Genomic DNA, 23,658 nt, shown 5'->3' with positions numbered 1-23,658 from the left:
GCAGCCGCACAGGCCGCGGGGCGGGAACGGGGCTCGACAGGCCCCAGGAGATTAGCCGGGCTGGGCAGGGCGGATCCCTGGGCCCCTGTTCCGTTCACTCCCTCGGGGGCCCCTGGCATTGGCCGCTGTCGGCCGCCAGGAGGCCGGGGGGATGGGCCATTGGGCTGGCCCAGCCTGGCCGCTCCTAGGTTCTCAGCACACCAAGGGGCCCCTGCCCATGGGGGGAGCCTGCCACACGCACACGGGCCTTGGGCGCGGCCGGACTGGCAGCTTTCCACGGGCCTCCCCTGGCACGGCGAGCTAGCGCAGCGCCGGGTAGTGCCCAGGAAGCCGGGTGCCCCTGCCCAAAGCCGAAGGCCTCTGCCCTCCGCCCCACAGCTCTGCAGCCGAGCTCAAGCAGGCCAGGACCGAGCGCTTCGTAAATCCCCACCCAGCTCCCTGCCCGCCCGGGCCTGCTGGGCAGCGCAGCGGGAAGGGATGGAGCAGGGGGAGCAGGTCCCAGCCGCGGCCAGGGCCGTCCCCGCACGCACGCAGCTTTTGGGGGAGGGCTCCTCAACCTGTGTGAACTGAACCAAGTGCGGGGTGCAGCCCCTCTGGGGTGGAGCACAGCAGCCGTTCAGCAGCCACCCGGCAGCTCTGCCCAGCCTCACTCACGCCCCGGCAGCCATGCCCCAGGTAGCCCGGCCGGTCGGCTCGGGGGGACAGGGAGGGGCTGTCTCTGACTGGAGCGGGAGTTTGGGGAGATGAACAAACAGGAGCCGTGTTGGGCTCCAACTAGGACCTCGCTGGGCGTGCCCGGGGCAGAGCACGTCCAGCCTCAGGGGACCCCAATGGCAGGGGACCGAAAAGCCCGTCCCAAGGCAGCCCCCCGGCAGAGGGGGGAGCCGGCTGCAGAGGCCGGGGGGCGGGGCAGGCCTGTGCTTGCTGGGCCCGGCTGGGAAGGGGCTCTCGCTCCTCTGAATCTGGTCTGGGACTTGGTGGCGTCTGCGTGCGCCGAGCTGGTGGGTGCCCGGCTGGCCAGGCCCCTCCGGCCGCAGCACCGCCTGGCCCCCGTGGCTTCCGGCCGTGCCGTGACTGAGGCAGCATCTGCTCCTGCCTGGCGGGGCTGGCCGGGGGCGGGGGTATGGTTGTGCCCTGCTCCGCGCCCAGACCCACCTCTCGCCCCCCCAGGTTCTGCGCTACTTCGACTACGTCTTCACGGGCGTCTTCACCTTCGAGATGGTCATTAAGGTGAGTGGGCCGGGCCGTGCTGGGGACGGGGGAGGATTTCCCCACGGCAGCCGGGGCAGGGGTAGAGACCCCACAGTGCCAGGCCCCACGTGGAGCCCGGCCATCCCCCAGCGCCAGGGCACGGAGGGAGAAGCTGGGAGGAGGCGGGTCCCTCCTGCTGGCTCTGGCGGCATTTCCGTCTCATGGGGGAGGCGTGTACGGGGGTGGCGCCCTTCTGCACCGGGCTTGGGGCCTGAGGCTGAGCAGAGGGAGGTGCAGTTGGAATGGGGAGCATGATTGGGGAGAGCCTGTGACCCCCGCAAAGGTGCCGGGGGGCAGCGTGTGTAACCCCCACGAAGGTGCCATGGGGGCAGTGCATGTGACCCTGCGAAGGCGCCTTGGGAGAGTGCGTGTGACCCCCGTGAGGGCGCCGTGGGGCAGCGTGTGTAACCCCTGCGAAGGTGCCATGGGGCAGCGCGTGTGACCCCACGAAGGCGCCTTGGGACACCGCGTGTGACCCCGCGAAGGCGCCGTGGGGCAGCGCGTGTGACCCCACGAAGGCGCCTTGGGACACCGCGTGTGACCCCGCGAAGGCGCCGTGGGGCAGCGCGTGTGACCCCCGTGAAGGCGCCGTGGGGCAGCGCGTGTGACCCCGTGAAGGCGCCGTGGGGCAGCACATGCCAACCCCGCGAAGGCGCCATGGGGTGTGTGTGAGATCCCCACAAAGGCGCCGTGGGGCAGCACGTGTGACCCCAGCAGCAGCCCTAGGAGCAAGCGTCCCGGCTGACTCTCGGCTCGCGCTTGGCTCCCTGCCGCAGATGGTCGACCTGGGGCTGGTTCTGCACCAAGGCGCCTATTTCCGGGACCTGTGGAACATCCTGGATTTCATCGTGGTCAGCGGCGCGCTGGTGGCCTTCGCCTTCACGTGAGTCCCTGCTGGGCCCCGCTCCCCCCCCCACACGCAGCTCCCGCCGGGCTGGGGCCCAGCTGGCTCCTTGCATGGCCCCTGGCATCCCCCCGCCCCAACCGCAGAGCGCACGCAGCGGAGCCGCCTCCCGGCCGGCTTGGGATGCTCCAGCATGCGGAGCCGCTCCCAAGGGCCAGCCCCTCCTCCTAGGCATCCAGCACCCCCATCAGGCCCAGCACTGGGGGGCAAGGCCCTGGACGCTACCCGACCTGCTGCCCCGGGGACCGATGAGGCAGAGCCCTGCTGGGCAGCAAGGACCCGACCTGCTTGGAGAAAAGGCTTCGGCCCGGCTCAGAGCCCAGGAGTTGCGGCTCGGTAAATCTGCAGCCCTGGATCCTGGGGGACCCTCCCGGGCAGGAGGGGTCTAGCGGCGAGGGCAAGGGGAGTGCGGTCCAGGGGGTGGAGCCGGGACTGCTGGGGCTGAGGCCTGCCCAGCTCTGCTCCGGGGGGCCCAGTCGGGTGCCAGGTCAGGCGGGGCCCTGCGGTTTGTGGCCCGAGGCTGAGACCCGGCCCAGGCAGTGCACCAGGAGCCGAGTTCCCCGGCTCGGTGTCCGGCCCCGGAGCAGTGTCTAGGCCCTGAAGAGGCAGCGCGCGAGGGCCAGCAATGGCTGGGGTCACACGTGGTTATTACGGGGTGTAAATGGGCACGTGGGTGAGTCGTCTGGAGCCCCCCGTGGCCCCGCAGGGGAGCAGCCTGCTGAGTGAGTCACTGGTGGGCTGGGGCAGCAGGGCAGGGACCCCCGAATGTGTGTTCCCTGCTCCCCACTTCCCTGCATGCACCGGCTGAGCCTCCCCTGCATGGTCTGTGCCGGGCGGCCCGGGCCCCCCGCCGTTCCCGTCCCTCTGGGTGGAGCTGGCCGGGCGGGGGCCTGCGGGCTGGCGGCAGGAGGCCGTGTGTGTGCTGGGGCTCGGGGCTCTCGGCCCTTGCACAGCCGGACGGGGCGGGGCAGGGAGGGAGCGGCACAGCCCGGAGCCGCGATTCCATCAGTGAATCAGAGACCTCGACGGGGTCTCCCGCGAGAGGTGCCCGGGGGCGGGGGATGGGCCTTGGCCTGTCAGGCGGGAGTGGGGCGGGGCAGAGAGGGGCGCCCCCTGCTGGCTGAGCGTCCTGCCTCACTACAGAACTGGGCTGGAGCAGGACTTAGGCTCCTCCCCTCCCCCCGAGTCACGCTGCTGAAGCCAGAGCCGGGCCTGTCTGTAGCCTGGCTGCTGGGAAGGGGCTTGGGCCAGGCTCAGCCCTTCCCCTCCCCCTCCTCTGCAGGAAGCCCCAGACTGACCCTGTCGGTTTCCCAGGAGCCCCCTGGGCCAGACTGTGGGCGATGCCGAGGAAGGCACGGCCAGGGCCTAGTGCAGCCCCGAGTGGGGACCTGCCGAGCCGGAGCTCTCCCCAGCGCTGCGGCGTCGGCCGCCTGGCTCTGAGGTCCTGGTGGACTCGGTATCGGAGCTGTAGTGGGGGGCGGCCGGGTGCAGCGTGGGGGAGCAGCCTGTGTGGGGGGACCTGAGCCTGCTTTGCATGGGACCCAAGGAGCAGCTGCAGAGACAGGCCCCAATGGGCTGGGAAGGGGTTAGCGACGGTTCAAGCACAGCCGAGAAGGCTGGGGGGTGGGCGGGTACGTGGGGATCTTTTCCAATCCGATTTCCACCCCCCCCCCCCGCCAGTGGGGCTTTTCTCTCAGGTAATCCACCTGCCTCTCCTGAAGAGAGTTCTCTGCCTCCCCCCCCCCCCCAGCCTGGTTCATTTCACCCTGTTTCATGTCAGTTTCATTGGTAACACACGAAAAGGATCTGTCTGGATGTTCTGCTGTGTCGCCTTGCTGTGTCACTGGGGGCTGTCTGCTGCCCCCCACCGCGCTCATGCTGCTGCTCCAGTGCCAGCCCCTCCAGGCCTGGGGAAAGGAGCCCTGGTTGCTACGCTTGGGCTTAGCTGGGTGGCCTGATGCTCCTTCCACACCGCCAGAATCTCAGGGCCCCTTCCCACTAGTCCGCAGAGCTGCACCAATGTCAGAGCAGAGGCCGTGCCCCCTGGGGCCAAAAGCTGGTGTCAGTAAACACATCTGTATTGAAGTCAATCCAGTGCCACTGATTTACAGTGCCCTCAATTATCTGACTTCACTGGGAGTTTGCCCAAGTGAGAAGTGAGTAAGCCTGGAGTAGGGAGTGAGTAACCCTGGAGTAGGGAGTGAGTAAGCCTGGAGTAGGGAGTGAGTAAGCCTAGAGTAAGGAATTCAGAGTTTTGGTCTGCTGTCCTCAATTCATTTGACTTCACTAGTACCTTTGTCTGCGTAAGGGAAAGCCAACCCAGAGCAAGGAAGGGAGTGAACACCAGCTAAGGGAGGAGTAAACCCTGAGGATTTGTCCCTCTGCTCACAGTTTTAACGCTCAGTCTCACACAAAATGCCCTGTTTGGTACCAGAGCCTAGCTCCCATTGTCAGGCCTTGACCTGGCTTTCAGGCACTGCTGACACCAGCCCAGCTGGGTCCATCTCCTGGCCGGGAGACACAAGAGTGGGGGCGCGAGGGCGCGGAGCTCTGAGCTGGGGCTTGTCCGAGCAGCGCGGGTGGGGGGCAGCCCATGTGGCTTTTGTTGGGGTGTCTCGTCTGTTCTCGCTGATTGTCTCACTTCTTGTCTTTCCCCCTCCACTGCCACCTGACACAGGAGCAGCTCACGGTAAAGTCTCTCGCTCTCTCTCGCCACATTTGCTCCATGTTCTCTAGCTCCCTGTGCTCATGGCCATGCGCTGCTTTGAGTGGGGGGCTCTGGCCATCGCTCGTTCAGGTCTGTCCTTGTCTTCACCCCCTCCGCTGGACGCCTGCCAGATCTCCCTCCCCTGGGCACACGGCACCGTGCTGCCTCCGTCTCTGTGCCGGGACGGGGGCCCTCTGTGGGCGGAGCCCTGCGCCTTTGAAAGCTGCGCCCTGCACAAGGGCCAGGGTGGAGTCCGGTGCTAAGGGTGGGGAGCCGCGTGCCGGGTGCTATTGCCAGGTGTCTGGGGACTCTGGGGGGCAGGGTGCCTGGGCTCAATTCCCAGTTCTGGGAGAGGAGTGGGACCTAGTGGTTGGAGCAGGGGAAACTGGGAGCCAGGAATGCTGGGGGAGCCAGGAGAAGTGGGTTTTGGCGAGCGTCACTCTCCCCTTCCCTGCAGGGGGCAGGACTGACGGAGGCCCCAGGGGGGTGGGCGTTTGCAGAGTCCCCTCCGGGGGCAGTGGGGACACGGCGTTGGGAGCGGCAGGGCGGCTCAGTCACCAGCAGCAGCAGGAAGCCCTGTGGGATGAAACAGTCCCACTCCATCCCTCCAGGCTGGGGCTGGCTCAGAGCAAGATTGGGCCCCGCTCAGCCACCGTTGCCTGGCCCCGTCCCAGGCCCACGGACGCTGGATTACGCTAGAGCCGTCTGGCCAGGCTGCTGGGGAAAGAGGAGCTGAGCGCGCCGGGTTAGTCTGTGCTGAGACCCGGGGCTGGAAGGCCGCCAGTCTCCCCCACCCCCCGCCTGGGACACAGGCTCGGAGTGTGCAGCGAATTGGAAGCAGGGATTTTCTCAGCCTCAGGTCTCCTGGGCTCTGCGTGGGCCCGGGCTGCGAACTCCCAGAGCGACCTCAGGCAGGTTGCAGAGCTGCTCCCTGCCTCAGTTTCCCCAGCTACAAAGGGGGATAATGAGGCCTGCACGAGGAACAAGTGTGCTGGGTCTCAGCCTTGTTCCTAGGGGGACAGCTGTCACTGGCTCCCAACCAGCACCGCCCCCAGAGTCGGGGGCCCCCGTCCCTTTTCATTGGCCGCCGTGAATGGGCCACGAGGGCTCCCCGTGACAGAGCTCGCTGGGCAGGGGCGTGCTGGAGCTGCGGGCCTTGCACCTTGTGCGTGTTCAGGCTCCAGCCCCTTTCACTCCATGACCCTGCCTGTGCGGGAGTGTGGCCGGGGGCGGGGGCAGCCCGTGGCTCTGCTGGAATTAGCTGTTGGCGAGAAGCAGGGGCTATTTACTTCTCGGCTAGTGCAGGGACCTGAGAGCCGGGCTCCTGGGTCCTGTTCCACTTCCAAGTGGCAGCGTGCCCTGCTGGTTAGAGCAGAGAGTCAGAAACCTGAAGTAGCCTTAGGTGAGTCATTCCCTCTCCCCGTGCCTCGGTTTCCCCATGTGTGCAATGGGGACAGTGATCCCGACCTTGGTAAAGGTCTCTGAGGCCCTTGGATAAAAGAGGCTGTAGAAGAGCAGGCACCTGGTGAGGGCCCCTCCCAGCGGAGGTGTCGTTCTTCCACTTTTCTCTTGGTGGTAAGTGCTGCTGGGTCTGTGGAAATTCCTTGTAAGACCAAGAGTGAGAGACCTGCAGCCTTTCCACATGGCCCAGGGAGGACGCGCTGCACGGGGCTTTCTAGCAGGAGTCGGGGAGTTTCTGGTGGCTGCTGCAGTGGAGACGGGCTGTGTTGGATTGTGTCTTCTCCAGTCCGGTCAGCCGGGCAAATCACGCTGCACTCCCCAAAGCTGTGGGATTTCTGGGGACAAGACGGCTCACAGCGGGACAGCGCTTAGGGTGACCCAGCCAGCATGGACTGGGAGCTGGACAGCCAGAAAAACCTTGGGCTCTGTCCATGGACAGACGGAGAGACATCCTAGATAGGCAGGACACCTTGGATGGGTAGGTGGGTGGACGGATGTGTGCATGGACAGACACCACGGGAGGTTAGGTTGAGGGCATGGTCCGTGGGTGGATGGATGGATGGATGTGTGGCTGGACAGACAGCACAGGAGGGTAGGTTGAGTATGTGTATGGGTCTGTGGATGGATGGACGGACAGCAGGGGAGGGTAGGTCGAGTAGGTGTATGGGTCCGTGGATGGATGGACAGACACCATGGGAGGGTAGGTCGAGTAGGAGTACGGGTCCGTGGATGGATGGACGGGTGTGTGGATGGACAGACAGCACAGGAGGGTAGGTCGAGGGCATGGTCCGTGGGTGGATGGACGGATGTGTGGATGGACAGACAGCGGGGTATGGTAGTTCGAGGGCACGGTCCGTGGGTGGATGGACAGATGTGTGGATGGACCGACAGCGGGGGAGGGTAATTCGAGGGCATGGTCCGTGGGTGGATGGACGGATGTGTGGCTGGACAGACAGCGGGGGAGGGTAATTCGAGGGCATGGTCCGTGGGTGGATGGACGGATGTGTGGATGGGCAGACAGCGGGGGAGGGTAGGTCGAGGGCACGGTCCGTGGGTGGATGGACGGGTGTGTGGATGGACAGACAGCGGGGGAGGGTAGGTTGAGTATGTGTATGGGTCTGTGGATGGATGGACGGACAGCAGGGGAGGGTAGGTCGAGTAGGTGTATGGGTCCGTGGATGGATGGACAGACACCATGGGAGGGTAGGTCGAGTAGGAGTACGGGTCCGTGGATGGATGGACGGGTGTGTGGATGGACAGACAGCGGGGGAGGGTAGTTCGAGGGCATGGTCCGTGGGTGGATGGACGGATGTGTGGATGGGCAGACAGAACGAGAGGGTAAGTCGAGGGCACAGATCCATGGGTGGATGGACAGATGTGTGGATGGGCAGACAGCAGGGGAGGGTAGGTCGAGGGCCCGGGTCCGTGGATGGACGGACGGACACAGCAGATACACAGGTGGACAGTCAGAATGCAGAGCGTATGTAGATTAGTTTCTCGCGTGTGGCCGTATCCAGAAGAGAGAAGGGCCGGGCTGGTGGCGTGTCACTGCAAACAGCCCCTTGTGGCTGCTGCTGAGGAGAGGGGCTAGAGATCGCCCAGTGACCGGGTGCAATGTGGGGGTGCCCCAAGAACCCATCCCCCACTAGCAGACGGGTGCCCCGTGCCCAAGGGACTGGCCCCTGGGCCCCAAGCAGCCCTCAGGGCCTGGGCCTCATGGCCTCTCTCTCTGTTCTCCCGCCCAACGTGTCTCTGCAGAGGCAGCAGCAAAGGGAAGGACATTAACACCATCAAGTCCCTCCGCGTCCTCCGCGTCCTCCGGCCCCTGAAAACCATCAAGCGGTTGCCGAAGCTCAAGGTAGGTGCTGGGGGGTGAGGGGCCGGGGCTGCCCGAGTAGGTGTCGGGATTTCCGGGGCTGGCGACAGGACACGGGACCCGGTCCCTGGCGAGGGGACGGAGCGGCTGGCGCCAGCAGGACTCCTGGCTTTGATTCTGGCCAGTCTTGTGGGTTGGAGAAGGGCCCTGTGGCCCAGCGCTCTAGCCCCGGGGCTGGCCCTGCCTCCGTCAGGCAAGTCCCCTGCGGGGCCAGGCCGGGCTGGTTCCGTCCGAAAGTGGGGCAGCCTGGGGGCGGAGCAGATCGAGCCGGGACCCGCCGGCCTGCCCCCGTCACAGCCCCCGTCTGTTCCAGGCTGTCTTTGACTGCGTGGTGAACTCGCTCAAGAACGTGCTCAACATCCTCATCGTCTACATGCTCTTCATGTTCATCTTCGCCGTGGTGGCCGTGCAGCTCTTCAAGGGCAAGTTCTTCTACTGCACAGACGAGTCCAAGGAGTTTGAGAAGGACTGTCGGTACGGAGCCCTCCCCCGCTGGGCCGGTGCAGGCGGGGCGACGCTCCCCTGCTTGGCTGCAGGGCGACACTGCTGGCGGCCCGATGCTGGGACCCTCCAATCCTGGTTAATCAATTAAGTGGGATCCCGGGGGGGCTGCTCCCAGGTGCTGGTTAACCGGTACCCAGTACTGGTGATGCTTTCTGGGTAACCAGTTACCCCTTCACATCCCTGTCCCTTAGGCTACGCCCACACTGCAGCGCTATCCCGCGTCCCCGCGAGGAGCAGGGCGCCCGCAATCCGGGTTATCTCCAGACGAGCGCCCAGCTTCAGAACCAGGGGCAACGCGCAGCGTTTCCAAGCGCCGGGTGCAGTGTAGACGCGCCCCTGGGTTGGCTTGGCGCTGGCGATTTCAGAGGACTGACTCCTGATCCCTCGTCATCCCTTAGACTGGGATCATGGTGCTCCCGGCTCAGCCCCCGCCCCAGGCCAAGGAGCCAAGGCCGGGTTCGTGGGGGGGCGGAAGGGCAACGTCCTGCTTCCTCCCCCCGCCCGTGGGAGGCCTGGCGTGAGGCGGCCCCGCTGTGCTGGATTGCGGGGCTCAGGGCCTCTGGGTGTCGATTGAGGGCGCTCCCTCGGAGGTGGGGGGCCAGGTCCCAGCTGGCGTAACTGGCCGTGGCTGCATGGGCGCCAAGGGGACGAGTTCGGATTGACGCTGGAGAGTTGCGGCCGGACTCTCCTTGCGCTCCGGCGTAGCGCCCGGGATGGAGGGAAATGCCTCCCGAGTGGCGCTGGAGACAGTTAGGGTCTGTCTACACTAGCCCCCGGTTCCAACTAGGGAGGCTAATGGAGGCATTTAAATATCCCGGGCTTCCTTTGCATGTTCCCGTCCGGTCGCCATTTTGAAATTCCACTAGCCCAAAGTAACTGCCCGCGGCTACACGCGAACTAAGTCCTTAGTTCGAATGAACTGTTACTCCTCCTGGATTCGAATTGGACTTAGTTGGAATTGCCATTTCACTGCCGCGTGGAGCCGTGGGCAGTTACTTCGGGCTAGTGGAATTTCAAAATGGCAACCGGACGGGAACATGCAAAGGAGGCCCAGGGTATTTAAATCCCGGGCTTCATTTGCAACTTCGAATGCCTACGTTAGCCTCCCTACTTCGAACCAGGGGGCTAGTGTAGACAGACCCTTAGAGCAGAACCCGGCCCTAGAGCCAGGGGTGGGCTCCGAGAGCCGCCGGGCGCGCAGGGAAGAGCCGGCGAGTGTCCCGCCACGTTCCAGCTGGCAGGGAGGCGGGAAGGGGCCTGGTGGAGCGACGGCCTCTCTGCCATTTAAGACCTGGCGCCAGGTTCAATTCCACGGGGCCAGGTGGTGGGGGGTTCCTGCCAGCCCCCCAGCTCTCAGCTCTGCTCAGGCGTGGAGGAGAACTGAGCCCCCGGCAGCGGCGTTACCTAAGCCTGAAGCCAGCCTGACCAGGGGCCCACTCCCATTCTCCCAGCCAGCGTGACTCCATAGTCACTCTGGATCTGCTGCCACACCTGTGAGCTCGGGGCGGGCCGGAGGGCGCGGGGCCGGGCGCTGGCCCTCCAGCTGACGGCATCTCTTGCGCCCCCAGGGGCGAGTACCTGGTCTACGAGAAGGACAACGAAGTGAAGGCGCAGAGGCGGGAGTGGAAGAAATACGAGTTCCACTACGACAACGTGCTGTGGGCGCTCCTGACGCTCTTCACCGTGTCCACGGGGGAAGGCTGGCCACAGTAAGGCACTGCCGCCGGGGTTAGCCCTTCCCTCCCCGACCCCGCACTCGGGCCTCAGTCCCCCCTAAAATGGGGACAACAGCCCTGCCCACCTCTGTCCGGTGCTTGCAGACCTACGGAGGGCAACGGCAGATGAGCCCCAAATAAACACCTGTCCCTGTCCACACTACGTGGTCTCCCCGGTTTTCTGGGTGAACCATGCGGGGCCGTATCCCGTGCCCGTTCACACGGCTGTGGATCCAGGTTCCCAGCAGTGTGACTGAGATCAGAATCGGGTCCCACTTGGGCACAAACCCAAGGCAAGTCCTAGCCCTGTTCCATGCCTCGGTTTCCCCTGTCGCACGGGAGCCGGGGAGCAAAAGGGAGGAGGGCAAGTGGCTGAGCTCGTCTCGGGTTCTGTTCCCTGCAGGGCCCGCCCCCAAGGTGGTCTCTGTTCCCAGTTCTGGTCTGTTGTGCTGGGTCTGGCCCTTGCGCGTGCAGGTGGCCAGAGTCTCACCCGAGCGTGGCCAGGGATGGGCATTTCCCGTGGGTGGGTCGCACTTTGCTGCCGCTGTTGGTTTTCTCCCACCCTTCCTTACCGCCCTCGGTCTCCCGCTCCCCATTCCTTCCTCCCTCCCCCTCAGGGTCCTCAAACACTCGGTGGATGCCACCTATGAGAACCAGGGCCCCAGCCCCGGCTATCGCATGGAGATGTCCATCTTCTACGTGGTCTACTTCGTGGTCTTCCCCTTTTTCTTCGTGAACATCTTTGTGGCCTTGATCATCATCACCTTCCAGGAGCAGGGGGATAAGATGATGGAGGAATACAGCCTGGAGAAGAACGAGGTGCAGCCCGAGTCAGGCTCTGTCGCTCCTCCCTGAGAGCAGCCCCCAGGTCCCAGCGCCAGGCCCCGACCACCATAGCACCAGGGTGCGCCCTGGAGCAGCGGCAGCTGGGCCTGCGAGCACCAGGCATGACGGAATTCAGGCTGTTCCAGGTTTCTCAGATATTCCCCATCCCCGGAGGAGAAGGAATTTTGTTATGTGCACCAGTGCAGAAGGATGGTGCGACATGGAGGGGATGTGACACAGAGGGGACGTGTGACACGGGACGTGATATGGAAGGGACGTGCGACACAGGAGACGTGTGACATGGAGGGGACGTGATATGGAAGGGACGTGCGACACAGGAGACGTGTGACATGGAGGGGACGTGATATGGAAGGGACGTGCGACTCATCACCTTCATACTTGTGCTCATAACAAAATCCGTGGGCTGGGGGTGGGGCCGAGGGGTTCTGAGTGGGGGGTGGGGTAGGGAGTGTGCACCACGGAGCATAGGGTCCTGTCACCAGCCACCATCCATCCCTGACATGGGAGGAGCGCCGCGTCCTGCGGCCGGGGGCCCGCGCGGCTCCCAGAGAGCTCCTGGCCCGGCCCAAGGGCTCGGCGAGGCAGCTTCGCTCTGGGGCCGGCCCCGCCCTGGGCGCCCTCCCGCTCTAGCGGCCGCTTCTCCTCCCCGCAGAGAGCCTGCATCGACTTCGCCATCAGCGCCAAGCCCCTCACCCGCCACATGCCCCAGAACAAGCAGAGCTTTCAGTACCGCATGTGGCAGTTCGTGGTGTCGCCGCCCTTCGAGTACACCATCATGGCCATGATCGCCCTCAACACCATCGTCCTCATGATGAAGGTGGGTGGCCCCTGGCCCTGCCGGGCCCCCCCCGGCCAGCGGGGAGCACGGACGGGGGGTGGGCGCGGGCACGGCGTAGAACAGACTGGCCAGCCAGGACCCGGGAGGATCCATCGCTGCCCCCCCAGCCGGCAGGGAGCACGGACGGGGGGTGGGCGCCGGGCACGGCGTAGAACAGACTGGCCAGCCAGGACCCGGGAGGATCCATCGCTGCCCCCCCGGCCAGCGGGGAGCACGGACAGGGGGTGGGCGCGGGCACGGCATAGAACAGACTGGCCAGCCAGGACCCGGGAGGATCCATCGCTGCCCCCCCAGCCGGCAGGGAGCACGGACGAGGGGTGGGCGCGGGCACGGCGTAGAACAGACTGGCCAGCCAGGACCCGGGAGGATCCATCGCTACCCCCCCCAGCCGGCAGGGAGCACGGGCGGGGGTGGGAGCGGGCACGGCGTAGAACAGACTGGCCAGCCAGGACCCGGGAGGATCCATCGCTGCCCCCCCAGCCGGCAGGGAGCACGGACGGGGGGTGGGCGCCGGGCACGGCGTAGAACAGACTGGCCAGCCAGGACCCGGGAGGATCCATCGCTGCCCCCCCGGCCAGCGGGGAGCACGGACAGGGGGTGGGCGCGGGCACGGCATAGAACAGACTGGCCAGCCAGGACCCGGGAGGATCCATCGCTGCCCCCCCAGCCGGCAGGGAGCACGGACGAGGGGTGGGCGCGGGCACGGCGTAGAACAGACTGGCCAGCCAGGACCCGGGAGGATCCATCGCTACCCCCCCCAGCCGGCAGGGAGCACGGGCGGGGGTGGGCGCGGGCACGGCGTAGAACAGACTGGCCAGCCAGGACCCGGGAGGATCCATCGCTGCCCCCCCAGCCGGCAGGGAGCACGGACGGGGTGGGCGCCGGGCACGGCGTAGAACAGACTGGCCAGCCAGGACCCGGGAGGATCCATCGCTACCCCCCCCCAGCCGGCAGGGAGCACGGACGGGGGCGGGGGCGCGGGCACGGCGTAGAACAGACTGGCCAGCCAGGACCCGGGAGGATCCATCGCTACCCCCCCCCAGCCGGCAGGGAGCACGGGCGGGGGGTGGGCGCGGGCACGGCGTAGAACAGACTGGCCAGCCAGGACCCGGGAGGATCCATCGCTGCCCCCCCAGCCGGCAGGGAGCACGGACGGGGGGGGGGGGGGGGCGCGGGCACGGCGTAGAACAGACTGGCCAGCCAGGACCCGGGAGGATCCATCGCTGCCCCCCCAGCCGGCAGGGAGCACGGACGGGGTGGGCGCCGGGCACGGCGTAGAACAGACTGGCCAGCCAGGACCCGGGAGGATCCATCGCTGCCCCCCCAGCCGGCAGGGAGCACGGGCGGGGGTGGGCGCCGGGCACGGCGTAGAACAGACTGGCCAGCCAGGACCCAGGAGGATCCATCGCTGCCCCCCCAGCCGGCAGGGAGCACGGATGGGGTGGGCGCCGGGCACGGCGTAGAACAGACTGGCCAGCCAGGACCCAGGCAGTCTCTCCTCTAGCCTTTGTAAACGGGGTCACCGGGCCGCCCCCTGCTCCCAGGCTCAGGTCACAGAGAGCATCAGCCCCTGGGTCTGTGGGGAAGGCTGTCGCCGCAAAATTCCCGTCCTCATCTAGGTGTTGGGGCTGTGCCCGGGGAAACTGAGGCACGCACGGAGCTACTACCGGACAGTAGAATTCACATGCCGCAGAACCAGGGGACTCCACCCCCGGGTCACCCCACCGTGGGGGCCGGGGCAGTTCCGAGCAGGCTCCGAGATGCTCCCCCGTAGGTGGCATGTCCCCACCCAACGGCTGATCTGTGGGCTGGGGACCCTGCCTGCCCGGGGTTGATCTGACGCTCTCCCCTCCCTTGCCTGTAGTTCGACAAGGCCTCGAGCGCCTACGAGGACGTGCTCAAGATGTTCAACCACGTCTTCACGTCCCTGTTCTCCCTGGAGTGTCTGCTGAAGATCATGGCCTTCGGAGTGCTGGTAAGTGTCTCCGCAGCCAGGTCCCGCGGGGCGGAGGGCTGCCCGTCAGCAGCAGGGGGTTCCCCACCGGCTCCTCCAGCCCCTGCCCCCTCCTGCCTTTCCGGCGGGGCGTGATGCTCTTCTGCTCACGTCCTGGGAGCGAGCTCGGGACACCTGCCGCCGAGTGAGGGGGTGGTGGCGTCTAAGCATCTGCAGGCGCTCGGGAAGGTGCCCCTCGCTCGGAGGGGTGGGGCTGTTCTGGGTGATTCAGGGAGCTGTAGGGAGCAAAACTGAGAGGGGCCATGAGAGAAACGTGCCACCGCCCACGAGCATTGTGTCTCCCAGGGGCAGGCTCCGCTCGGGGTTTGGTGGAGATCCTGGGAGTCCCACCAGCGCCCCCTGTAGGCCGGGCGCTCCGGCCGCTCGGGAGGGATCCAGCGCTGCCCCGCTGATTAGCAGAGCGCCCCCTGCTGGGGCACACCCTCCTGCCTCGGCGCAGTACAGAGTGTATCCTGCACATGGATGGGAAAGGTTAGCGGGCCCGTTGGCTCCCACCTTTGCCGCAGGTCTCGGGGCAAGGACCCGCTCCGTCCCGCAGAAGGGGCTGGGTTCCCGTTCAGTCAGGAGCCAAGCGCGAGGGGCACTCGGCAAGAGGCCGGTTTGGAGGCACAGCCCAGTCTGGCCGAGCGGGGAGAGCAGCCCCTGATAGTTGGCCAAAGGAGGAAAGAGGCTGAGTCTCCCCCAGAAAATGTTGCTGATTTTTGCTCCTGCCCCGTTCCCTGGTTTGAACTGGGCTGTTTTCTCGTAATTCCTCGTCTTGGCTGGGCTGGGTTCATTTCTCGCGGGGCCGGGGGGCTCTGGCGGGGTGGCAGAGGGCCGTGATCTCATCTCCCCCTCGGGGAATCCAGCTGGCACCTGTTTCCGTCCCTTGGCCGGGACAGTCCTGGCCCCAGTGGCACATTCTGGTCCTGTGTGTTTTCTTCTTTCATTTTGAATGTCCAGCTGAGTGTCCATTCCCGTTGGGCCTGGCGTGGCAGAGGGCACATCCCCCTGCTGTTAGCTTGTCCACACTGCGCGCCGGGGGTCCTGCTTGCAGGTCAGGCCTGATCCGGAGCCCATCAGCGGGCTGAGCTCAGTGGAGGTTGGGTCAGGTCCTCACCCCCACGCGTCCCCCGCTCAGCGCTCACCGAGCTCAGCAGCCGGCCCCGATCACACCAGCCACCCGGCATCATTCCCGGGGCCACAAAACACGCCCCCAGCCCCGCGCCTTTAAATGAACCCTTTCGACACCCACTCCCCCTCGTGGGGGCAGGGCCGGGGGGCTGGCGGGGACAGGGCTGGGCCGGGGGTGACTCTCTGTTCTCTGTGGCTTCCGTGGTGAGTCTTGTGGAACGTTTGCTGCTGTGTTTGCTGTTCCTTTTCGTCCTTTGTTTTTGTTTTTCTTTATAGAATTATTTCCGTGATGCCTGGAATATCTTTGATTTTGTCACAGTTCTGGGTAGCATCACAGACATCTTAGTGACAGAGTTTGGGGTAAGTCGGAAACGCCGCCGCCTCTCTTCTGGCTGTAGCTGGGCAGAGGGGGAGGCTTGCCCCGGGGGGCACCGGGCCGTGATGCCAGCAGACCTGGCCCCGGGGAAGGACTAGGGAGACAGCTGGGTGGGAGCTACAGGCAGTGGCCTCCCAGATAGCTGCTGTGGGGACACGGGAGCCAGCCATGCCCTGGCGGAGAAGGCCCACGGACGAATCCAGGCCCCAAGCCGAGGCAGACGGAGTCAAAACCAAACCCAGCGCGGTGCCCTGCCCACCAGAAATAGATTCAGGGATGGCCGGCTTCAGAGCTTATCAGCCACATCCCATGTCACTCCACCGGGGAGGGGATGCCTGGGTAAATCCAGAGCCACTCCACCAGGGGAATCCATGCCAGGGTAAATCCAGAGTCACTCCACCAGGGGAATGCATGCCAGGGTAAATCCAGAGCCACTCCACCAGGGGAATGCATGCCAGGGTAAATCCAGAGTCACTCCACCAGGGGAATCCATGCCAGGGTAAATCCAGAGCCACTCCACCAGGGCAATGCATGCCAGGGTAAATCCAGAGTCACTCCACCAGGGGAATCCATGCCAGGGTAAATCCAGAGTCACTCCACCAGGGCAATGCATGCCAGGGTAAATCCAGAGTCACTCCACCAGGGGAATGCATGCCAGGGTAAATCCAGAGTCACTCCACCAGGGGAATCCATGCCAGGGTAAATCCAGAGTCACTCCACCAGGGGAATGCATGCCAGGGTAAATCCAGAGTCACTCCACCAGGGGAATCCATGCCAGGGTAAATCCAGAGCCACTCCACCAGGGGAATGCATGCCAGGATAAATCCAGAGTCACTCCACCAGGGGAATGCATGCCAGGGTAAATCCAGAGTCACTCCACCAGGGCAATGCATGCCAGGGTAAATCCAGAGTCACTCCACCAGGGGAATCCATGCCAGGGTAAATCCAGAGCCACTCCACCAGGGGAATGCATGCCAGGATAAATCCAGAGTCACTCCACCAGGGGAATGCATGCCAGGGTAAATCCAGAGTCACTCCACCAGGGGAATGCATGCCAGGGTAAATCCAGAGTCACTCCACCAGGGCAATGCATGCCAGGGTAAATCCAGAGTCACTCCACCAGGGGAATGCATGCCAGGGTAAATCCAGAGTCACTCCACCAGGGCAATGCATGCCAGGGTAAATCCAGAGTCACTCCACCAGGGGAATCCATGCCAGGATAAATCCAGAGTCACTCCACCAGGGCAATGCATGCCAGGGTAAATCCAGAGTCACTCCACCAGAGGAATGCATGCCAGGATAAATCCAGAGTCACTCCACCAGGGCAATGCATGCCAGGGTAAATCCAGAGTCACTCCACCAGGGGAATGCATGCCAGGATAAATCCAGAGTCACTCCACCAGGGCAATGCATGCCAGGGTAAATCCAGAGTCACTCCACCAGGGGAATGCATGCCAGGGTAAATCCAGAGTCACTCCACCAGGGCAATGCATACCAGGGTAAATCCAGAGTCACTCCACCAGGGCAATGCATGCCAGGGTAAATCCAGAGTCACTCCACCAGGGGAATCCATGCCAGGGTAAATCCAGAGTCACTCCACCAGTGGAATCCATGCCAGGGTAAATCCAGAGTCACTCCACCAGGGGAATGCATGCCAGGGTAAATCCAGAGTCACTCCACCAGGGGAATCCATGCCAGGGTAAATCCAGAGTCACTCCACCAGGGGAATGCATGCCAGGGTAAATCCAGAGTCACTCCACCAGGGCAATGCATGCCAGGGTAAATCCAGAGTCACTCCACCAGGGGAATGCATGCCAGGGTAAATCCAGAGTCACTCCACCAGGGCAATGCATGCCAGGGTAAATCCAGAGTCACTCCACCAGGGGAATCCATGCCAGGATAAATCCAGAGTCACTCCACCAGGGCAATGCATGCCAGGGTAAATCCAGAGTCACTCCACCAGAGGAATGCATGCCAGGATAAATCCAGAGTCACTCCACCAGGGCAATGCATGCCAGGGTAAATCCAGAGTCACTCCACCAGGGGAATGCATGCCAGGATAAATCCAGAGTCACTCCACCAGGGCAATGCATGCCAGGGTAAATCCAGAGTCACTCCACCAGGGGAATGCATGCCAGGGTAAATCCAGAGTCACTCCACCAGGGGAATGCATGCCAGGGTAAATCCAGAGTCACTCCACCAGGGCAATGCATGCCAGGGTAAATCCAGAGTCACTCCACCAGGGGAATCCATGCCAGGGTAAATCCAGAGTCACTCCACCAGGGCAATGCATGCCAGGGTAAATCCAGAGTCACTCCACCAGGGCAATGCATACCAGGGTAAATCCAGAGTCACTCCACCAGGGCAATGCATGCCAGGGTAAATCCAGAGTCACTCCACCAGGGGAATCCATGCCAGGGTAAATCCAGAGTCACTCCACCAGTGGAATCCATGCCAGGGTAAATCCAGAGTCACTCCACCAGGGGAATGCATGCCAGGGTAAATCCAGAGTCACTCCACCAGGGGAATCCATGCCAGGGTAAATCCAGAGTCACTCCACCAGGGGAATGCATGCCAGGGTAAATCCAGAGTCACTCCACCAGGGGAATCCATGCCAGGGTAAATCCAGAGTCACTCCACCAGGGGAATGCATGCCAGGGTAAATCCAGAGTCACTCCACCAGGGGAATCCATGCCAGGATAAATCCAGAGTCACTCCACCAGGGGAATCCATGCCAGGGTAAATCCAGAGTCACTCCACCAGGGGAATCCATGCCAGGGTAAATCCAGAGTCACTCCACCAGGGGAATCCATGCCAGGGTAAATCCAGAGTCACTCCACCAGGGGAATCCATGCCAGGGTAAATCCAGAGTCACTCCACCAGGGGAATCCATGCCAGGATAAATCCAGAGTCACTCCACCAGGGGAATCCATGCCAGGGTAAATCCAGAGTCACTCCACCAGGGGAATCCATGCCAGGGTAAATCCAGAGTCACTCCACCAGGGCAATGCATGCCAGGGTAAATCCAGAGTCACTCCACCAGGGCAATGCATACCTGGGTGTGGCGGCGCGTTGGGGTTTCCCCGTCTCCTGCATCTCCGAAATGGCACAAACAGACTCCGCCAGCCAGTAGAACAGAGGGAGTTTATTGCTTCTCCAGGACACAGCCCAGCACAGATGGAATCAGGTTCCAGGGCAGGCCTAGGATGCCTCAGCCCCCCTTGAGATGGGGGAGCCTGGGCCCCCAAATCCCAGCCCCCTTGCTTAGGCTGCCTCCTTCATGATCCCAGACAGAAACCTACCTCCCTCACTTCCAGCTCTGCCCCCAGCCAGGGCTCCACTCCCCTTCTTCCTCCACTCTTCATTGTTCCGCTCCCTGGGAGATATCTGGTCGGACAGGTTCGAAGCCCCCTTGCATAATGACTCATCCCCTGCCCTGCTGGGCCGTGCTGCAGACAGCAGCCAGTGGAGGTCACTCACAGCCCACTGCCCAGCATAGCCACTGGCAAGGTACCCCCCACTATGTCACACCGGGTAAATCCAGAGTCAGTCCACCTAGAGGAGGGACTGGAAGAGGGCATACCTGGGTAAATCCAGAGTCACTCCACTGGGGCAATGCATGCCAGGGTAAATCCAGAGTCACTCAACTGTGGGAGGGACTGGAAGAGGGTATAGCCGGTTATATCCAGAGTCACTCCACCGGGGGAGGGCATGCCAGGATAATTCCAGAGTCACTCCTCCAGGGGAATGCATGCCTGGGTAAATCCGGAGTCACTCCACCGGGGGAGGGCATGTCAGGGTAAATCCAGAGTCACTCCCCCAGGTCAGTATGCTGCTGTAAATCCGGAGCCACTTCTCAGTGTTCATTGGAGTGCAGCTGAATGTGCACAGGTGAGCTGAGAGCCGAGTCTGGAGGCGGGGGGCTAGAGAGCGAGGCAGCGGGAACAGCCCCCATAGGCCCTGGCGCACGCAGCGCTAGACAGACTGGCAGGCGGATCCACCCTGCTGCTCCGCCCATCTCCCCTGGGGAGCCCCCCGGGGCTGAGTTCACACCCCGAGCAACGCGCCAGGGCACGTCTCCAGGGTGACAGTCATTCAGCTCTGGAGGGAAGGTCATGGAGAAAACACCTGGGGCCAGCGCCGGAGCCCCGCCCTGCCCTGTGGCGTAGGCCCGCGCGGTACAGGCGATGTAGGCACCTCCCAGGCGGGGCTGATGGTCTGGCTGGCATCAGCCCGAGGGCAGAACTGCAGGGAGCAGCCCTGGGTGGGCGGAGAAGAACCGCCTACTAGCGCCTGGAGAGCCTTTCCCCTAGTGTTAGTGAATCCTCCCGGATGGGCTCAGTCTAATTTCCCCTCGTTTGACAGATGGGGAAACTGAGGCACAGAGCATGGCAGTGAGTCCCCCAAGGCCACCGAGAGAGCCAGTGGCAGAGCTGGGAATAGGTCCCAGCTCTCCCAGTTGCCTGCTGTAACCACTATGACATACTTCCCCTGTGGCTGGGAGCCCAGCTGTCCTCAACCTCGCTTCCCTCCTCCTGCACCCACTAGGCCATGCTCCCAGCACTGGGAGTAGATCTCAGGTGTCCTGACTCCAACCCCAGGCAAGGCCCGTCTCTCCCAGACCCCCGCGACAGATCCTGCGCTCCGGGAAGCCGCTCCACGCTCCTGTTCTCTTCCGAGGCCGCTTTCCTGGCTGACTTGCAGCCCCCCGAGCGTGCGACAGGAGTGCAAGTCCCGCCTCTCACACCTCTGCCCACTCACATTCCGGCGCCTGCCACCTGCCCCGGCTCGCAGCTCTGCCCAAGGGGGCTCTCTGCTTCCTGGCCCTGCCCCCGCCCCGGGGGTCCCAGAGACCAGCGCCTGGCAGCCAGGGGTGAGGGTTGCTGGGGGGGGGCCTTTGCCAGAGCAACCCAGCCCCCCAGTTCCTTGGCGCGGCCCCCCCCACCCTGCCAGGCCATCGCTCTGAGACTTCCTGCGGCCCCTAGGGCTGCTGGCCTCCAGCCGGGGATCCTGGGTTGCCAGCCCGGCTCTGCCACTGACTCGCTGCCTGCTCTGGGGGGCAGCTCCCCCCTCACTGGGCCTCACTTCCATGACTCCCTCCAAGGGCGGCTGGCTCCTGTGCCTCAGACTGGCCCCCAGCAGGCAGGGCAGTGGGGCGGGGGCGGGGGCTGCCCGAGGTGGGAGGGGTCGGGAATCTCCTGCCCCGGGCTGTGTGCTCCGTAACGACTGTCTGGTCCTCGTCACGCTGGGCTGTTCTGGCGCTCGGCCTGTCCAGCCAGCGTCCCTGACTCGCCACGGCGCGGCCCCTCCCGCCTCTCCCTCTGCCCCCTCCCCGCCTCTGGGGCTTAACACCGGAGCCGCTGCGCCGGGGACGGCCTGCGCTCTTCTCCCCCTCCCGCCTGCCGCCTTGAGCCAAGACGGGACAGACCCACCCCCCGGCTGCGCCCTCCCGGGGGCTCCGAGTCAGGCTGAGAGTTGATCTGCTGCAGGTGGATTTCTCCCGGGAGTATCCCAGGTTGCGGAGCCGGCTTCTCCCCTCTGTCGGCACCAGCTCTGCAGCTCACTGAGGCCCCTCGGGCACCCGGCTCTGCCCCTCCGAGGGCGGGGGCGGCCTCGCGCGCCCACCGCAGGGCCCCTCATGGGCCGCTGGCTGAGAAGCCGCAATGGGCAGTGACCAAGGGCCTTTCTGGGCCCCACATGTGCACGTGGAAATGGCCCGTGCACATGTGGATCCCTCCCCCAGGCACGCCCCCCCACTGCACCGTGCGCGTTCACACTCAGCTCGGTGCACACGGGGGTGGGAGCGCAGTCGATCAACCCCCACCCCAAAGCTAATCAGCAAATGCTATCGCCTGCTCCCGGGTCCCCCGCCAGGGCCTTTGGGAGCAGGCTGGCCAGCCGCCCGGCTCAGTCCTGGCTCCTGCCGGGTCCGGTAGCTCGGCCCCCCAGCCCTGCCACCCTGCTCTGCCGCCTGTGTCAGAGGGAGCAGCACGAGGCGCCAAGCAGGAGCTGATCTGCGAGGGGAGCCAGTTAAAAAACCTCCTTCCCCCAGCCCTGCCGCTGGGGTCCCCCACCGCTCTCCCCTCCCCCGGCCCTGCCGCTGGGGTCCCCCACCGCTCTCCCCTCCCCCGGCCCTGCCGCTGGGGTCCCCCACCGCTCTCCCCTCCCCCGGCCCCTACAGGGCTGAGTTTGCCTCCGACTGTGACACCCCCAGGGGTTCCCCCCAGTCCCTGTCCTGCCGTGGCAGGTCCCCTCTCTGCCGAGGCTGCCGCCATCTTTGCCATGGGTGACGCGAAGGCCCCAGCAGGACCTGGGCTGGGCCCTGCCAGAGGGGCAGGCTTCCTCCAGGACAAGGGGGGCAGGGCTGAAGGGGGTGGACCAGCGAGGGCAGGAGGGTGCAGAGGAGCTGAGGCTGTTGGAAGAGCTGCCTGGGTGGGGTGATGGAAGGTCCCCCCGTTCCCCGCCCCGCCTGTTCTAGCTCTCTGCCGGGGGGGCCTGGCGGCTGGATTTCACAGTCGCGTTGGGAGGCTGATGCATCGGTGCTGCTGCCCCTGCGCTCACGCATCAGCCCCAGGCCCCTGCGCTCCACTCGCTGCTTGGGACAGCTCCCAGCTTCGGGGGGCACGGGCCAGGGCAGCCCCAGGGTCTGGGCAGGGGATTGAAGGGACCCTCGGGGTACACGACAGCCCCGCGGTATCTGCCGGGTGAGGACCAGGTCTCTGGGCTGTGTTGTGTGTGAGTCACGTGGCCTGTTGTGTGCCGTTGTAAAAGAGTCACGAGGGATGGGACGGGCAGGGAGCCTGGGTGCATGTTGTGTGGCCGCACAGGTCTCGTGGCGCGCATTGTGATTGCACACACTTCTTCTGGCATGTTGGGCGGTTGCGCGAGGCTCCCACACTGCCCAGGGCACGAGACCTCACAAGCCCTGGGGCGGGGGTGGGGCAGCTGTCCGTGAGTCCCATGGTGTGTGTTGTGTGGCCACATACGTCTTGTGATGTTTGCCGTGCAATCGCTCGAGTCCCAGGGCGAGTGTGGAGCAGCAACACAGCTGCTCCCTGAAACCAAGGGGTTTCTTCTTGCCTGGCCGACAGCGGGAGGGATTCTTGGATTCCCCGTTAGGCAGTACCCAGCCAAGACGGGTGCCCCATTTGGCCTTTCCGGGACTGGAGAGAGGGGTCCAGGCTGGGGGAGGGCGGAGAGATACCAAGCTTTGATTCCCAGGGTGGGGTGAGAACCGCAGAGGCAGGGCCCGAGGAGCGGGGATCCAGCCCCCTCTCGCTTTTCCCTAGAGCGCCGGGCTTCAATTGGCAGAGGGAAAGGGAGGCCCTGGGAGTGAGGTCAGGCCTGCACAGCAGGCACCTGGGTCTCCAGCCCGTCTGCCGAGCCAGAGCTCACTGCCAGGAGCAAGTCTGGGTCTCGCAACAGGCGGGGCGGCCGCCCAGGAGCAAAGGTCAGTGGCCTGACTCTCACCTCGGAGCGGTGTCACCCGGCTGTGCCGCCTGTTGGCTCACCTCGGAGCGGTGTCACCCGGCTGTGCCGCCTGTTGGCTCACTTCGGAGCGGTGTCACCCGGCTGTGCCGCCTGTTGGCTCACTTCGGAGCGGTGTCACCCGGCTGTGCCGCCTGTTGGCTCACCTCGGAGCGGTGTCACCCGGCTGTGCCGCCTGTTGGCTCACCTCGGAGCGGTGTCACCCGGCTGTGCCGCCTGTTGGCTCACCTCGGAGCGGTGTCACCCGGCTGTGCCGCCTGTTGGCTCACCTCGGAGCGGTGTCACCCGGCTGTGCCGCCTGTTCGCTCACCTCGGAGCGGTGTCACCCGGCTGTGCTGCCTGTTCGCTCACCTCGGAGCGGTGTCACCCGGCTGTGCCGCCTGTTCGCTCACCTCGGAGCGGTGTCACCCGGCTGTGCTGCCTGTTCGCTCACCTCGGAGCGGTGTCACCCGGCTGTGCCGCCTGTTGGCTCACCTCGGAGCGGTGTCACCCGGCTGTGCCGCCTGTTCGCTCACCTCGGAGCGGTGTCACCCGGCTGTGCTGCCTGTTCGCTCACCTCGGAGCG

The 23,658-nt window shown here is 64.7% G+C and overlaps 1 protein-coding gene across 5 annotated transcripts in view; it reads left to right on the top strand.

Annotated features, from left to right (window-relative positions):
* Nucleotides 1-23,658, top strand: part of CACNA1A (calcium voltage-gated channel subunit alpha1 A) — a 259,911-nt gene that overhangs the window by 185,964 nt on the left and 50,289 nt on the right. For all 5 annotated transcript variants that reach the window (XR_012896663.1, XM_075902448.1, XM_075902447.1 and 2 more), the window contains exons 27-35: nucleotides 1,171-1,230; nucleotides 2,028-2,134; nucleotides 8,082-8,181; nucleotides 8,513-8,673; nucleotides 10,272-10,412; nucleotides 11,036-11,237; nucleotides 11,917-12,081; nucleotides 13,967-14,077; nucleotides 15,506-15,589. Coding sequence is in view for 4 of the 5 variants with exons in the window: in XM_075902448.1 (XP_075758563.1) it covers nucleotides 1,171-1,230; nucleotides 2,028-2,134; nucleotides 8,082-8,181; nucleotides 8,513-8,673; nucleotides 10,272-10,412; nucleotides 11,036-11,237; nucleotides 11,917-12,081; nucleotides 13,967-14,077; nucleotides 15,506-15,589 (1,131 nt within the window). In the remaining variant the exon portion in view is untranslated. The remainder of the gene's footprint in view (nucleotides 1-1,170; nucleotides 1,231-2,027; nucleotides 2,135-8,081; nucleotides 8,182-8,512; nucleotides 8,674-10,271; nucleotides 10,413-11,035; nucleotides 11,238-11,916; nucleotides 12,082-13,966; nucleotides 14,078-15,505; nucleotides 15,590-23,658) is intronic.

Source organism: Pelodiscus sinensis, chromosome 19 (genome assembly GCF_049634645.1).
Source record: "Pelodiscus sinensis isolate JC-2024 chromosome 19, ASM4963464v1, whole genome shotgun sequence".
Classification (NCBI taxonomy): domain Eukaryota; kingdom Metazoa; phylum Chordata; order Testudines; family Trionychidae; genus Pelodiscus; species Pelodiscus sinensis.
This window is presented reverse-complemented; position numbering and strand designations above follow the sequence as displayed.